A 17,417-nucleotide genomic window follows, 5' to 3' on the forward strand; every position below is an offset into this window, starting at 1 on the left:
ACCAGTTCTGACTTCGCCTACGAGTACACACAGCAGATCATGAGGCTGAATTGACCAGCTAACAAGATTATGGAAATGATCCGAACTGAAGGTGAGATGCTAGCTATTCCTCAGAGAGCTGCAAGATGTAGCACCAGAAAACATATTTATTCAGCAGTTGACAAAGTGTTAATTTAAAAAACAAAAACAAAGGGGAAATCTTCCAAAACAGCTTTGATTTCTGATTAGATTTAAGTCTCATTTTCCCTGGAATATGTAATTTCTTTTCATGTTGTGCACACAAAAAATAACAGCACATTTTGGCTCATTTAGCAAATGTCCATTTTTTATTTATTTTTAAACTGATTTGCGATGATAATTGCAAAATGCAAGTTCAAAGTACACATCCTCGTGGCTCAGACTTAAATTTGGTTCCTGAATTTACTTATGCAAAACAGACTGCAAATATAACATGGGCATAGTCAGTGTTACATCACCTATTGGTTACTGAAGTCTCATTGTTTAACCCAGTGTATTTTCACTCAGCTGCCTTAACCTCCTAAGACCCGAACTCTTCCACAGCATACATTTTTAATTTCTCTTTGATATTGGGGCCCGATGAATGTAAAAACAAAGAATTACCAGATTTTTACATTTTTACTCATTGATTAGTGTGTAATTATGTCTCCCAACAAACTAATGCATTCTCATAAACTTAGGATTAATCAATTAAAAAGACACAGGAGTGAGCACAGATTTATCAAAGTTGCCATGCTGCCCCACCATCTGGAATAAAGGAACCAACATGGACATCGCTGTTCCACCTGACTGCGTTTTAAGTATGTCACTGGAAAACAGCCATATATGTAGTTCACCTTGTAAGTTATTCTTAATTTAAAGATCACAAATTGTAGGGTCTACCTTACAGTATAAAGCACCTTGAGGCGACTGTTGTTGTGATTTGTCGCTGTATATAATTAAAATTGAATTGAATTATAAACTAAGATTATGCCAGCAACCAGTTCAAAACTAGGGTTATGCAAGAAAACAGAATTTAGTTGACTGCTATCTACTGACATCTAGTGGTGAGATTTTACACACTGTATTTCTAAAGGCACTTTTCCATTAGTACCTACTTAGATGGACTTGCCACGACTCAACTGGTTTTGCATTACAACCCAGTGTGCGTGCTTGTTGTTGTAGAAATGCGTTTGGGCGTCCATAATGTAATTAATACGTAACATGAATGCTATAACAAAGGTGGGTGGGGTGGAAGCTCTGGCCATCTTTTATATGCAGCCTGAAAAATCTCATCCAAAACAGGGTGTTTTCTTTTAGTAAAACATTGCGAGATACCATTAATGGGTTTTAATGACTTAAAGTATTAAAAAATAAGGCAGAGAGTCAAAGATGCATTTCCAGTGTTCCCAAGTTCCGACATTTTCATAAATGGATCGATTAAAAACGAAGCTAGGGGGGCAAAAAACCCCACTCAGATTACACCTTTAACAAAAACAAAACAAAACATAAAAACCCCAAAACCCTAATGATTCTTCTTGGTAATTCCAAGAATACTATTTTGGTTTCTTGCTGCAAAGAGATTAAACATTGGGCTTAAGCCAAGCTGCCAATGTGCTTGGCAGCATTCAGTGACAGACCTCCCTTTATTAAATCAAACACAGATGGAAGATTTAAAATTACAAACAGCATAAAAAACACCATATTATTAAAAACATACAAGGCATCTTGATCATTAGGTGCTGGAGTCAAAACAGATCCAAAGCTGAAATGAATCAACATTACCCCCAGTGTGCAAAAGCAACACATACACACACTGAGAGGCAGATGTATGAAAGCATTGGTACAAACACACAGGTTTGCAGTTAGAAATATCCAGGAGAATGCAATGATATAATTACAAGAAGACATATGCTGGATTAAACCTCTTTAGTAAATTAATAGAACCAAATGCTGCAGCTTTTACCCCATCCAGTGTTAACTGATCTGCAAAGCACCATGCAAATGCCAAAGCAAACAGATAAGTGCACCTCCACACCTCAACAGTCATCAAGTTGTCACGTTTAACACAGAGAAACAGGTTGTTAAGTAAGACTTGCACTAATATTGTGCAAGATTAATTACTTTCCATCAGGATATATTTTGGATTTATTCAGCGGCACATACTTGCAGTACTGCTCAGATTCACACTTGTGAAGCATGATGCTGTGAATGGGCTGTATTGCTGCCACCTTTGAGAACTGTAATCATTATGCAGTATGTTGCTTGACTAAGTTTAACAAAGGCTAATAAACTCTTTGTGAACTGGCTGAAGGGCTAATGGAGACCAAATGTATGACTACATGAAATGACTGTGTAAGGCATATATTTTCCCAGTGTGGCACTTGGTGAATCTGAACGTACTCTAAACAAGCAAGTGGGGTTATGTAACATGTGATGTGCTGGAGAGGAGCTGACAAGACATGGTTAGCTTACCTAGCAGTTAGTCATGATGCTACAGTGCGTAAACTGCCCATTATGGTTGCTGTATTGGTAGTGTTATGCGCAAACTGTGGCGCGACCACAGCCCTGTCACTGTGTATACTAGATGGGTGTGCACTGCTGTGTGCACTGCTGTTTGTGAGGGCAACTATGGTAGGTGTGATGGGTCCTTACCATTAACCATGTAATGCCACGTCACCGCGGGGTTATTAAGTGAGTGAGCAGCAGCATCTGTAAATGAGTCATTTTGCAAATGCCCAGAATGAGGCCGCGCACTGATTGACCTATTGAAGAAAAAAACTTTTTTCACAGCACAGCTGTTGTCTTTTTAACTGCTATTATAAAAATCTGGATTCTTAAAATGCAACACCCAACCCCATCCTCCACACGTTTCATTAAAATCTACTCATTTACTTTCAATTAAAAAATCTATATTTTCAGTCTTTAGCAATAAAAATGTAAATTAAAAAAAAAAGTTTTTTCAAGGAATGTCAAAACCAATGACGTTCTCCGCTTTCATCTCGAGATCTAAAGTCTTGCTGAGTTGTTCTCTGGGTTGAGTTTGAAATCTTCTGCGAGCGGGTGGGTTAGAGTTCAAAGTTCATCGTCATCGCTGGTCTCCCAAGATGCACGATTTGGAGATCTCCGAGGAAGGAGTTTGTGCTTCTGTCAGGAATCCTCTCCGCCTTCCTGGTTGATCACATGCTGGTATCCCCGGCTGTTTATTGGATCCTTGTGCCGACAAAGAACGCCGACGAGGATGACAATGAGGACGAGGAGCACACATCCGGTCACAGCCAGGCTGGTGATGACCACTGCAAATATGAAGAAGAATGCAAAAATGGTGCAAAACTGTTTTAGTCTATATTTTTTTAAATGTTTACAGTCAAGTGTGTCATGTTTTATTATGTGTGAAGTGCTCACGTTTATCTGTGTGTTTTGAAGGGAGCTGACACTCTTTGTCTCTGTCGTCTGAGATGAAGACCTTTGTAATCGTTACAAACTCATCCAGGGGGCAGTCAAGGGAGCAGCCCGGTAACTGAAGCGGGTACGGGTGCACGTTGGTGTCGTTCCGGTAAAACATGGACACTGAAGCAGAGCTGCGTGGACACGAGACAGAGACTTTTACAATTCAAAGTCCCATCATCCCACTTAAATCTACTGTTATCAACTCAATGGAGTCTGTTTGACTGTGATGCTTGCGTGTGTGTTTACCCGTTGTCTTCCCTGTAGAGCTCAATCATGAGACAGGAGGCATATGGCGGCTGTATTCCATTAAATACGCTCAAGCTGGCCAGCAGAGCGGCTACAGTGGTGTCATGCTGTGAGGCACACAGACACACGCATATAAAGAATAGTATAGGACAGCTTAAGCTAGCTTATTTAGCTTAGCAAAAACCAGAAACAGGGAGACTGCTAACATGGCTCAGTCAAAAAACAAAACAATCTTTTACCAACAATTCAAAAAGTTACTGATAAGTCTTCAAACTAGCTCACCGCTGAGAGCATCATCATTTTCAGCTGCTGTTTTGGGTCTGGAACGGCCATCTTGGAAAGATTCTTCACAATTTCACCCAGCAGCATCCCTGAAAGACAGACAGCAGATACAATTATCCCTTTAATCCTGTAGCCATGAATGACAGCTCGAATCATTTTAATACTGTTAATAAATCTCCTGAAAAAACAAACCAGCATTTGCAATTATTGCTCTTTCCAGTGAGTGCTGTGTGCATTTCTTCTTCAGTCACCTTTCTCACTCACTATGTGAAAATAGACGCTCTGCATTGAATCATCTCTTTTATTAAATGTGTCTCTCTTCCACAGCATGTCTTTATCCTGTCTTCCTTCTCTCTCCCCAACCGGTCGCAGCAGATGGCCCCGCCCCTCCCTCAGCCTGGTTCTGCTGGAAGTTTCTTCCTGTTAAAAGGGAGTTTTTCCTTCCCACTGTCACCAAAGTGCTTGCTCATAGGGGGTCATATGCTTGTTGGGTTTTCTCTGTATGTATTATTGTAGGGTCTACCTTACTATATAAAGCGCCTTGAGGTGGCTGTTATTTTGACTTGGTGCTGTATAAATAAATTGAACAGAAAAAAGACTTTGTGTAACACAGATCCATTGTTATTCAAAAAATGATTAAAAAGGACAACATGCGCCTTCAGACATGAACACACTGCAGATCATCATCAAGCCGTCACAAATACTCCCTTTAGTGTTGGTTTTTTTCACCTACTCTTAACATATTTCTACATATATAAAAACCATGAGAAAATCAACAGCACCGCTGTTTTTAATTTATCACATTCATAATGCTACTCTAACCTACTGCCAGATTAACCCTAGAACACCAACGTCAGGTGACTTATCCCACAAATTAAATTCTAAAAAACACTGAGAGCTGGGCTGTAAACAACCACAGGCTGACTCTGTATGAAAGCAGAAATCTTCATTATATCTAATCTAAAAGTGTGATCGACAGTCGTGTCTCTATAACTCAGTGCTACATGTTTGTTACCAGAGAGTAAGAGCACATTACGTACTGTTTTTGTAGCATGCTCTTATCTTAGGCTACGTCCACACGTACACGGGTATTTTTGAAAACTGAGATTTTCCGTTTTCATTTTAAAAAATAATCCCGTCCACACGTAAAGGCAGAAATGAAGGAAAACGCTGCTAGGAACATGCCAAAGCAACAGGTGGCGATATATTCCTAACCGTGCAGAAATGTTGGCCAATCTGAAGTCTAGAAGCCTCGGTGGGAAAGAGTAAACAAAGCTGGGGCATAGAAGCAGAACCGAGTCGTATGTGTGGAGGGACAGTAACTGTGTGTGTATGTGTAAGCATTTAAACACTGCAGAGAGAACAATTAACAGTAACAGTGTTGTAGAAATTCATTTCACCGAAACAATAACGTGGCGCACAGTGTGACGTCAAAAAAGGCGCACACCTTTGACACTGCGTTTTCTCCGTTTTTCTCGTCCACACGTAAATGCAAAAACTGAGTTTTCAAAAATATCCACCCTGGCCGGAGTTTTTAAAAATCTCCGTTTTCAGTGACCAAAAACGCCGTTTACGTGTGGACGAAAGGTGCAAACGCATAGAAAAATCTGCGTTTTCAAAAATACCCGGGTACGTGTGGACGTAGCCTTAATCACATTTCCGTTTTTGAATTTTACAGAAACTGCACGTTTCACATATGCAAAAGTAATACAGAAGACCCATGCCAAGTCACGGTGCAGAGTTCACAGATTTCTCCTTAGAAATGAACTAATTACTGTTCTTAGAAACAGAATTCACAAATATACTCCAAAATTTGTTTTATGGCTTTCTTTGTGTCAATATATCATTTTTCATGTGTATTAATGCTAAATTATTAATACTATATTTATATTTTAGTACTGTGGAGCGAACACAAAGCAACTGTAATACCACTGTACTCAGAGGCGGGAGTTTTAAAAGTATCCAATCCAAGAGTGCTATTTATCTGTACTTACTGCAGATGGAGTCCAGTATTCCTGCATCAAAGCCAGTGTTGGGTGTAATGTGTTACTAAGTAACGCGTTACTGTAATTAAATTACTTTTCCACTGAAAAAGTAGAGTAACTAATTACTGTTCATTTTTAGGTATTTTAATTACAGTTACTTACAATGTACTTGCGTTACATTGTAAAACAATTAAACTCGCTGAAAATCATTATTTAATTTCAATAATTTATCTTCTAAACGTAGAAGTAAACTCTGCCGCTTTAACATCGTTGCAGTGCAGGTGCGCGTCATTTCGCGCCAGTTTGCTGCACAGTCGTATTCTAAAGCGGAAGATGTCGCACTCGGCTGAAGCGAGTGGCTGTTTTTTGAAATGGACATATTCCCGTCTCTTCACTTTTCTGAAACAAGCAGACAAGAATATTACAGTAATATGTAAGCTATGTCCTGGGGAGAAAAAACTATCGGCCGCTGTTAATAGCACGAGTAATCTACTGAAGCGCCTGACACGAGAGCACAGACGAACACTTCTGAGTGATTCTTGTTCATCATCCATGGATAACACCGCGGCAACTCCTGCTAAGCAGGCAAAACCTGATTTTACTTCAGCAGCACAGAAAGCGTCTGAAGGTGAGCATTGCAGGCTACATTGTGGAAGAGATGCTACCGCTGCGTACTGTAGAGTCTCCGTCTTTAAAAAAAAATGTATTTATTATTTAAAGAGTTTAATTTCTATTGTTTGCCCACTCAAGGTGTATAGGGATTTTAAGAAGTATTTAGTTAAATTACTTATTTAGTAATTAAGTTACTTTTCTGACACAGTAATTAAATACGTATTTTAAATAAAATATTGACTAAGTAATTAGTAATTAATTACTTTTTTACAGTAACTTACCCAACACTGATCATAACAAGTGTTCTCATGTTTTTCATTTCGTTCTTCTAAAAACTCTAACAAGACACCCAAACACAAACACATACAGCTGACGCTGAAACCTAACAAATTTAGTTTTGGTAGTCACACACACACAGACACACACCTCCCTGCAGCCGACTCTTCTCCTGCTGTTCATGCACCGCAAATATGACCTGCAAACATGTCACATTAGATAATATTAGTAAATATCAGTACTGAGATCAGAAACTTTAAATAAAAGCTGAGATGGAACCACAGCTTTTACCTGAAATCCAAAGTCTTTGAGCTTTCGGAGCTTCTTCATAACGTCAGGCGAGACCCAATCAGGAGCCGTCATGTTGTGCTGAGACTTTGGGGGGGGGGGGGGGGGGGGGGGGGCAAACACAGACAGACATAAAGACGAGTTTTTTCACACTTTCCTACTTAGTTACTCAGCGGCTGCACTCTGTGTCCCAGCTGTACTCTGCTCAAATGAAATTTAACACCATTTGGTGTATAAATGGCACCTTTTACTTTATTCTCATTAAAAGTAAAAGTGTGAACAGTGTAACAGTGGCACGCCACTGCTCATGCGGTCCACCTAAAGTCAGGCTGAAATGCAGGAAGTGAGACAAGAAAAATGTGAAACTGCTGTGAGCAGCACTTTGCTGTTCCTCAAACATTGTGTTACCCAGACTGTTCATCGTTTCCTCAAAATGGTCAGTTGAGTTATTAGAATAAAACTCATGTGACATATGAGATTTGTCCTGACTAGCACGGTGCTGTTATTTTGAAACTAAAGCAACGCGACGGCCTCTTTTAGCTGCATATCTGACAGCAGTAGAAAACATTGGATCATTTAAAACTGGGTCTATTCTGCTCTGACATGTTGTTGCTGTAAATAAAAACTCAACAAACCGGCTGACGGAGAATTTGGCTTTCCCTTGGTGTTTTTAGTGTGTGTGTGTGCGTTCTTACCTCACAGAAGAGTGTGTCATACACACTCCAGACAGTTTCCACAGTGGTGTCCTTCAGCCCCGTTTTGTTCCTCACCAACTCTATGATATCCTGAAGAGAAGAACAAAGCAGACTCGTGAACAGTGTACCTCCAACTCTTACTCTTTATTCTCCAAAAAGTCATTTACAGTCATGTGAAAAAGAACATTTTCACAGTATTGTATGCATTCTTTTAAAAACCAAGTACACCCATGATTCAGTAGCTTTTAGACTGGAAGTAATCATTTTCTGTACGACTTTGTCTCTCTTTGGGTCGCCGTTCTTTACAACATTGCTTCCGTTCATTTTGTTTGTGGATATTTGCAAAGCTCTCTTAAAACCCTTTGAGGTCTTATTTCAGCCAGTTTGAGGTCTGGACTTTGACTGGGACTTTATCAACGCATTGATTCTTTTGTTTGTCAGGATTGTTAGTGTGCCTGGGATAATTGTACTGTAACAAGACCTGTTTCAGCCAAGCTCTGGAGTACTTTGGTACACAAAGAAGTTCTTGGTCCCAGGTCCTCTGGCTGGAAAACAAGCCCAAATCATCACCCCTCCACCACCATGCTTAACAGTTGATATGAGGTATTTCTGCTGATATACTGTGTTTGGTTTTTGTCAAACATGGTGCTGTGCATTATGGCCAAACATCTTCATTTAGTACTTTGGTCAAAGCTTTGTGATGTATTTAAACACAGTGTTGCAAACCTAAGTCATGCTGCCATGTCAGGAGGTTTTCTTCAAGCAACCTTTCCAAATAAGCCGTACTTGTTCAGTCATTTTCATGACCATTTTTCTACCGTCCTGAACTTTAACATTTAACATGCTAACTGAATTTGTTAGCGAATTTGCTGGGAAGATTCCAGCATTTTGTTAAAATAGCTAAAATGCTCCAGATCATTCAACTGCCAAAACCTCTGCTTTTATAGGGGAGATCACACTTGATTAAGTGCAATTCATGAGCAGCGCCGAGCTGCTGCTAATCCTCTCAATTTCCATGAAAGCCATAAGAATGCACTTGCATGACTGAAAAGCAGGCTTTCACTTTTTCTCTAACAAAACTAAAATATAAATCATTTAGGAAAACTACACTTAAAGAAAACAAACAAAAAAAAACATATACAGTCGATTTTTACATGCTTAAAGGTGATTGGCCAATGATCTGTTTTAAGGACAGGTGTGGCTCATTTTCACAGCATTCGATGAGAGAAAACGTCTAAAGTTAATTTCATTTGTTTAATTTCCTTATATTTACAATTAGCTATCATTATATAAGCATAAAAACATGAAACTGAGTGCATTTCTAAACAGTTAATACATTACTATTTCTATTAAATCTCTTGAATTAAAGCTGAGTCTGACCCAACAGTAACAGACAGATATACTAAAGAAGAGAAGCGGTACCTGGTATGTTGCAGTAACGTTTAAAAACTCCTCCGTGTGTTCGGTTTCATTCATCAGCTGCTGGTAACGAGGACAGTCTTTCAAAGGAAATGAGAGAAGCTAAAAAACAAAAAAGACATATTTCAGACACCGACTAGCTTTTCGCAAACATAAACAACTTCAAACAGCAGTGACTTCATGCACTAACCCTCTCTTCACTTTGCGGCACAGTGTGGACAGGGATCGGCTGCCACTTCAGGTTAGGGTTGAAGACCTGCTGGCCGCTGGGAGGATAGAGACCTGGATGAGGGGGGGAAAAAATATGGCACGCCAAATGAGAAGAGTACCAGAAACAGCAGTATGAATATTAGAAAGAAGAGGTCTTCGGACCTGCGAGGTTGGCCTCGGCACTCATAAGGGTGCGATCGTAGTCTGTACTGCGAACTAAGATCTGAAGACAAAAGGCATTAAGCATGTTAAGATGTATTATAGTTGAAATTTAGGATATCAACAGTCAAAAGTTAAATATTAAGAAACAAACTGCACAAAAACAGAGGCACTCTTCCGTCATATTACAGGAATTTGTGCGCTGGTGCGAACTCTGAAGAGGCCTCTTCTGTCAAATATTAACCAGAGTCACAGTTTGACTATAAAAGCTTCATGACGACTTGTCATGTGGACTAAAAGCGAAAAGTAGGCTCTATCTCACCTCGTGCCGGTTGTAGGATGCATTGAGGAAGTTTTCGTATCGAGTCCTCAGAAACTGGCCCAGCTCAAAGTGCTGCTGCATCCCTATCTACAACGACAAATATGAAATAAGTTACACTCTGGCTAAAGTAGCAGAACTGTAAAATCATGCAGTATGTTAAAAATCAGAGTAGTGTGGGCCAGCTGGTTGGTGTTGCTCAGGAGCCTGGCTGCAACATTTTGCATGACCTGTATTTATCTCATTTATCTTTTATTTGTTGTACAAACTTGGAAAACAGTAATCTAGCTTGTACCCTGAACACATTTTTCTGTATCAGCTTTAGCTGTGTGACAGCTCTACTACACATAATACTGCCTGCTGTAGTAAATGTAGATTTAACAGTTTACATAAAAAGAAGTCTTGGTTATACCTGTGACAGCTGACCAAAGCCCTGCGGCCAGTCGCTCTCTTGGTGGGGGTCGGTGGGATAGGCTTTGACTGGTGATCTGTCGCCATGCCGAAACAACTGGAGAGGACAGAAGTCAAAGAAAGAGTGTCATGAAAAACTGGCATTTAAAACATATATTTTAATATTTTCAAATATTCAAAGCTGCACAAAGCGTGCTCTGTGTATCATTTATACGCACACTGAAAGCCTGACAAACCATGAAATATTATTTTCCATCTTCATAAACGTATTTTTAAAGTCTACCAAAGGTGCTTTGCATGAATTAAAACGAAACAAGCTCTTACTCTTGGTGGTTCTGAAACTGTAAATCAGTAAACAGGTAGAAAATGTGTGTGCTTGGGTTTTTTTAGGAAAAATATTTGCCCAACAGTGCACAACACTGTTTGCAACATCTGCAGCTTATCTTGCATATACTGACGACAAAACCTTTGTTCTACTTTTAACAGTATCACTGGTGGACATAACACCCAGTCAGCAGACACCTGAAACTGCTTAGCAAACACTATAATGTCAAACCATTAGGACAAATGGCTTTAACACCAGTTCCCTAAAAACAGCACGGATAACGACTAAATGCAGTTTGTGTCATATTTAATAATAAGAAGGCTACAGTGAAACCTGTATTTATGAAGCAGGTCTTTTATGAACACTAACATTGGTATGAGAGTTCATTACGATCAGTTTCAAGCGAAGGAGATCCTATTACAAGCAGTTCCACCCAAACATCCTACAGTACACATCAAATGGTTTTAAATTTCAGCTTTCAAACCACTCTAGAGATCTGCTGCTTTCTAGTTTACACAAGTGTCCCAACTCTATTTGAAGAGTGGATTATCCCTTTCTAATCTTATCTGTTCTACAATACAGTCTTGGCTCTCCGTGTAAGTTTCTAAGATTGAGTCCAGGTATATCCTGATCTCCTATTTCACACTAATGCCTGGAAAAACCCATTGGGAACATGTGACTTGGAGCTCTCCCCAATACACAAAGTGTTAAAAAAAAACAGGCAACTTTCCCTTTTCAGTTGGTAGTCTTAGACATGCAAAAAAAAAAAAAAAAAAAAAAGAGATCCTAATGTGCACCATCCATAGAGCAAGCGAAACACATATGGACTGGAAGACAACAGAAAACAGTACATCTTGCAGTGTATAGCTCATTGTTGCCTCTTGAAGACAATAACTTCCTTATCCTTAAACACTTTGTTTTTCTTTAATGAGGCATGCTGGTGTTCCCGATCGTCTGTAAATATTGGCTCTTTTGTAGTTTGTGCATCTGTTCTTTGACTATTGGGCTCATTCTACACTATCATCACTGTGACCTACATTTACACATTAATTGTTCAGGTTTTTTTTTAGTGTTTGTACTATTGGCCAAACAATCACCTGACAGGACCAATTATAACAGTGTGTATCGACAGAGCTCATTAAGTTCGCTAAGTTGTCACGTCAGAGAGGTAAGGCCGGTCATGCAGCTTCTTGTGCCAGCAGTGACATTAACATTACAGCCCACAACACCTCAGGTTTCTTACTAAAGTAACGGTAGACACTTGCTAACAGAGTTAGCATGTAGTGAGGATTCCTGTAGTGGTTTCGTCTGAAGTCAGTGCACACCGTGCCATTTGACAATTTCTAATACTTTGAAGTTGACATATTCCTTCAGTGTGCAGTGTTAGAACGGGTTAGCATTGCAGCCTTCTAGTTCAATACGATACTAGCTACTGGTGAGAGGCAAAACACTTAACCTACCTACTAATTTCCTAATGATAATTATTCGTAAATGTATTATTTATATGCCGATGTTTCTAAAAGACTCCAAAGACTTCTGCCAGATGTCATTCCTAGGCAGAAAACCATAAATGTTGACAAGTAACCGATGGTTACAGAAAACCTCATAAATTATAAATGTAGTTCCGCAACCGTCTACACACTGTGGAATTCCGCACAGCTTTCGCGGCGTTTCAGCACCTTCAACGTTACTCACCACAGTCGTATACACTAGTTTTCTTTCTGCCGCGGCTCGTCCACACACACAGGTCAGTGTGAAAACAAAGAGCACCGCAGCTGGCACCATGTTTCTGTCTGTGTCAGCAGAGCGCTAACCTGTCTTGGCTTCAGCGGCTAACTGGCTCGATTTCCTCTCTTGTGCGCGCTGGGTCAAGTCAGCAGCAGACTCGAATTACATCGGAAGTCGTAAAATAAACTGGCAATATTTCTAACGGAAATTAAATTTGAAAAGAGGAACCATTGAGGTGGGCGTATTTCTGCTATTTTCATATGTATTCATAAAACCGACGATGATATTTTTCATCCACAGTTGCTCCATAATTACTGGGTCAGATTTTATTTCGAAACGATAAACGGAAGTGACAGAGCAGCAATTTTAAATTGTTATTGATCCCTTTATCCCTGGTCCTAAAGTGTATATTTATTTTCTTACTCTTCTTATATTTATTGTTTGTTTACTTGCACTGCTGTAACTGGAGCCTCGTTGTCTCGTCTGTCTACTGGACTGTATGTAGCGGAGATGACAATAAAGTTTACTTTGACTTCAGCAGCGAGGAAGCGCACCGAGGGCTCTCGCGCTCACTTTTCGCATACAGACTTTCGAAAAAACATCGGTGCAAATTATAAGTCTGTATCATAATGTCTGGTGTTTTCGTGTTTGTTGGTTTGTTTTTATTTTGTTTTATTTTGCGAGTTGGTTATTAGATGCTGCTCCAGCCAGCCAGAGAATCCCCCGCCGCACCGCCCTCTCCCCCCTGTGCACCTCGCAAACGGAGGGCGCCCTTACTCCCAGCAAATGGGCGATAGAAAACCGATCGGTGCCTATGCCATCCCCAGTATGCGCTGGCATGACGTCGGGGCAGCATGAGTACGAGCATTTTTTAAAAAAAAAATTATTGTTGTTTTTTTTTTTTTGCCGATGCCGTGATGCTGCCCCGGGCAACCGCCCGTGTCGCCCGTATCAAAAACCGCTACTGGATAAAGTACAGTATCACCGCGAATATGGTGACATTTCTTAGGTATATTTAGATTTAGTATACATAATGAGTTTCAGTGATATAAATAGATTATATAATTTTTTATACAATTTATATATTAGATTATTTTACATTATACAGTTTGCTGTACGTTGTGTTTTTTAACAGCTTTAACGAAGGAATTTATAGCTTTACATAAATAGAACTGAGCGCAGGGAACTTGGAAATGCAACGTGGAAGTCAAATGCAGGAGTTACATTAATATTTGTTTGTTTGTTTATTTGTTCATTATTAGATTTTGTGTGTAACAGGAGTTTTTGTCTTTTCCTAAGATTGTTATTCAGTTGCGCCATTCTCATTTTCATGCTGGCGTGAAACGCATGATTGACTGTTTTAGTCCCTTTCACTTAGTTGAAAACAAAAATAAGAAAACAATCATGCTAATTTGGCTCAAAATTTCACAATGTTCATGATTTCAAGTTTGTGTTTGATAGCAATTACTTAAAAAATTATAACATAATAAATTAGATGAATTCTATTTTTTAAAAAGTTGAGACTACATTTTCCAGTCACCGAGTTTCATGTTGTGTGGCAGTTTTCCTTCTCAGGCACTAGATGTCACTGTTGAGCTAGTTGCAAACCGTCCGACACGTTACTCTGACAGGAGACTTCCTGCTCTGCAGAATTACATAAGCTGTAAGGTGTAAAGGTTATTTCAAAATATTGTTGATATAAAAAGCTGCCTTATTTTTATTTTATTACACACATACTTTATGTAAAGGTCATACACTGTAATCAGTGTATTACTAAGGCATTTGTTTCATCCATTTGAGGAGTGTGTTAATTAAAAGGTAATAAAGTTGAAAATGAATCAAGTACAATTTAAAGGATAATATGTTGAGTTATTTCATTTTTTGAAACATTTATAAAATAAAGATGCAAATCATGTCTTTGTTCATAATTTACTAATTATTTACTTTCCATCTGTCTTACAGGTAGCCCAGGGCAATAGGTCACTGTTATTTTACATAAGCATCAGTCAGGAAAGTGTGGAAGATTTTAAATGGCTTTATGTGCAGGAAACCAGTAAACATTGGAAACCTTTGATTTGGAGTTGAGCCTTCTGCCTGAGCCCGACTGTGAAAAGCAGCTTTGTTGGCAGCAAGAAGTGCAAAGCTCAAAGATGTTTACACCACAGCTACCGATCTTCAGGAGGGCTCAAATAGCTGGAGGGCTTTCTTTATCTTTTGTCATCATACAATAGTAAAGTAAAATTAGGGCTTTAAAATTGTGCAAATTAACAGGTATTTATTTGTTGGTTTAGTTGTCTATAAAATACTTGTAGGAAGCTGTACCAGTACAAACATGACAGTACAACAGAAGAGTAGGAAGAAAATTGTAACATAAACAACAATTATGCATTACACTTCATGTTCAAGATTGTTACAAATTGCTTTGTGGATTTGCTTCTGAAGAACTCCTATGTTGGCACAGCAGTTGAGGAGGAGGGAAGGAGTCCATAGAGCACACGGTTATAGTAAACCAGCTGATAAGAGAGACTCAGGGGAGCACAGGGGATGTGTCAGTACTGTAGCTAGATCTTTCCAATGCCCATGGATTGATCCCATACAAATTAATGGAAAGATCCCTGTCCAGCTGTTATACTTTTAAGAAGATCCAAAGTCTCATCCTTTACTATTACAACAATTTTTATCTGAGGGCATCTTCAAGGACAGTAACATCATGGCACTGGTTGGAAAGGCATCATAACTGCCTGTAGTTCTCAATTCACCTGTTTGTGTGGGCCACAAACTTGATCGTCAAGTTGGCTGAGGTGGTGCCAAAAGGCCAGTGTCCAAGTAAGGGAGCCGCCAACCTCCAGTTAGAGGATTAATTTATGACCTGATTGCCACAATAAATATTTTGGGTGAATATATTTGATATTTATGTAACTACACAAGTCTTTGCAATTCTTCAGACAGAAAGGTGAAAATGTCCATTCGTACAGCAAGCTGGAGAGATGATAAAGACAGGCAGCACATTATGTTTGAGGTCTAATTTGTCCTGTTTAACAGTGAAAAAAGATGTTTTTGTATGTTTTTGTATGTTTGTGTCAGTGTGGCGGTGGTGGGGGCACAGTCTCTGCTTGCCTTTCAGTAAAGTCACCACATGGTACTGATTAAAAGGGCTAAATATAAAGCTTTGTACTGATCTGGTATCACACTCCCTTCAGTCTTCCATTTGCCACCGTTTTACTTTACTAATAGTGCAACTATGACTATTAACACTGGATTTTACTGGTTTAAAAAAATGTAAAAATAAACGTTTATTATAAGAAACTTTATTTTGATCTACTGTAAAAAAAAAAAAATCATATTTTCACCCAAAGAATTCAGAATAATTAATATTATCACAATAGCTACAGAAAACATGAGGAACAATAACTTTAGTATCAATTAAACTTTGTTTCTGATGTGTTTGGCAAATGAATTACAATCAGAATTTGAGTATAGGGATGTGTAGGCTGTGGATGTTTACTAAAAAGACACTCTGTTTTATCCCTAATGTTGTCAATACTGGCAGTTGAAAACCCTATAATTACTAAGTAAGGGGTCTTTGAGTTGTATCGGGACCATTTAAAGTCTTTTTTGGTCTAGAATAAAGTTCACTGAGCCGGAAAGAATCCTCAAACGTCCTACGTTAATGACATTATTACTTTATTGTTATCATACTCTGCTTTCATGACAAAACAGGCAGCTTGTTTTTAACATGAAGTGAAAGTTACTGAGCTGAGACATAAACTGAAAGCGAAATAGGAGCAAGCGAGTTAAAACTGTAAACCACACCTTTGGCACGTTGTTTACATGTATAGTATTCACTCAGTCAGTATCATTAAGGTTTTTATTCCTCATTAGAACATTATTTTGAAACACAACTAATGATGGGTTGTAAAATCATTTAGATAAAAGGGAAACCTATCAAATATTTACCCAGAGCACGCTTTCTGAAGTTGTCTACGGTGAGTTATGAGAAAACGTGAATTAGGGGCATAAATCATTCTTCATGTTTCTTTATGTCATAATCGCATTACGCTGAATATAGTTTTGCTATTCAAACTATGATATATCCATTAGTACTGAGGCCTAAAAGGTGCATCAGACAAAACTAATAAAATCAAAATTTAGGCTTTGGATTATGATACTTGGAGAAGGTGTAAAATTGGTGTTACTGCATTTTTAACTGAGCTTACACTAAAGATGGAAGAGACCACGAGTCGTACAGAGGTTTAAAAAAACATCCAAATGAGTGCTTAAATAAACCCTGTACGTGTCATTCCCATCAACAGCAAAACAACTGTATTCGGCACCCTTCCCTTCATGTTGTCGCCAAGGCTGCCAGTCAAATGTCAACAACAGTCCCATTTGTTGCTGCCTGCAGCTGTTTCTATCTGTGGGCCAACGTCAAAGTCCTGGTGGAGGTGTTTATGTTTTTGCTCTTATCTCAGATTATAGGTGGTAGCTGAAAACACATGCAGAAAAATAAGGAAATCACACATCAACAACAGCAATAATAATAATGTGAACAATGGTGATTAGAGGAGGATTAGCCTTAATCTTAAGCATCTTTGTGTTTGCTTATAGCGGGCAGATATGCTCATTAAGAGGAGGGGTACCCTCCAGTCACACTGACACCTCAGAGATGGACGTGTAATCTGCTTGTTGGCAGATTATAAATATAAAAAAAACAATCCCAGGGTATTGTTTCAGTGGGAACGACGCGCCCTCGTTGATCTCACTAATGATCATTAAGATCACAGGAAGAATTACTGACAAAATTACCGAGATTATCTGATGAACAGATGCCTGTGAGCTTCCTGCTGCCATCTGAGGGGCCCTTCACAGCCGAATGTTGTGTGCAGGTTTGCTCCTGTTCGTACACTTTATAAATATGATCCTGGGAAAGTTTTGCTTTGTTTTCCCCGAATCACATGCTGTGCAGTGAGCCCATGAAAACAGACGATGGCAGCATTTCCGCAGAATTTGCTCGC

At 39.1% G+C, this 17,417-nt stretch overlaps 1 protein-coding gene across 1 annotated transcript; it reads right to left on the reverse strand.

The window, feature by feature from the left end:
• Window positions 1-324: 324 nt before the first annotated feature.
• On the reverse strand, window positions 325-12,543 carry acp2 (acid phosphatase 2, lysosomal). Its single transcript, XM_006804071.3, has 13 exons — window positions 12,370-12,543; window positions 10,351-10,446; window positions 9,942-10,028; window positions 9,623-9,683; window positions 9,441-9,532; window positions 9,254-9,352; window positions 7,832-7,921; window positions 7,140-7,223; window positions 6,999-7,047; window positions 3,976-4,064; window positions 3,694-3,800; window positions 3,403-3,578; window positions 325-3,293 (listed from the first exon to the last, which is right to left on the reverse strand). Exons 1-13 carry the CDS (start codon window positions 12,457-12,459, stop codon window positions 3,148-3,150), a joined length of 1,266 nt encoding a protein of 421 aa, XP_006804134.2. The 5' UTR covers window positions 12,460-12,543; the 3' UTR covers window positions 325-3,147.
• Between the last annotated feature and the right edge of the window lie 4,874 nt (window positions 12,544-17,417).

Source organism: Neolamprologus brichardi, chromosome 23 (genome assembly GCF_056152115.1).
Source record: "Neolamprologus brichardi isolate AB-2024 chromosome 23, ASM5615211v1, whole genome shotgun sequence".
Lineage (NCBI taxonomy): Eukaryota > Metazoa > Chordata > Actinopteri > Cichliformes > Cichlidae > Neolamprologus > Neolamprologus brichardi.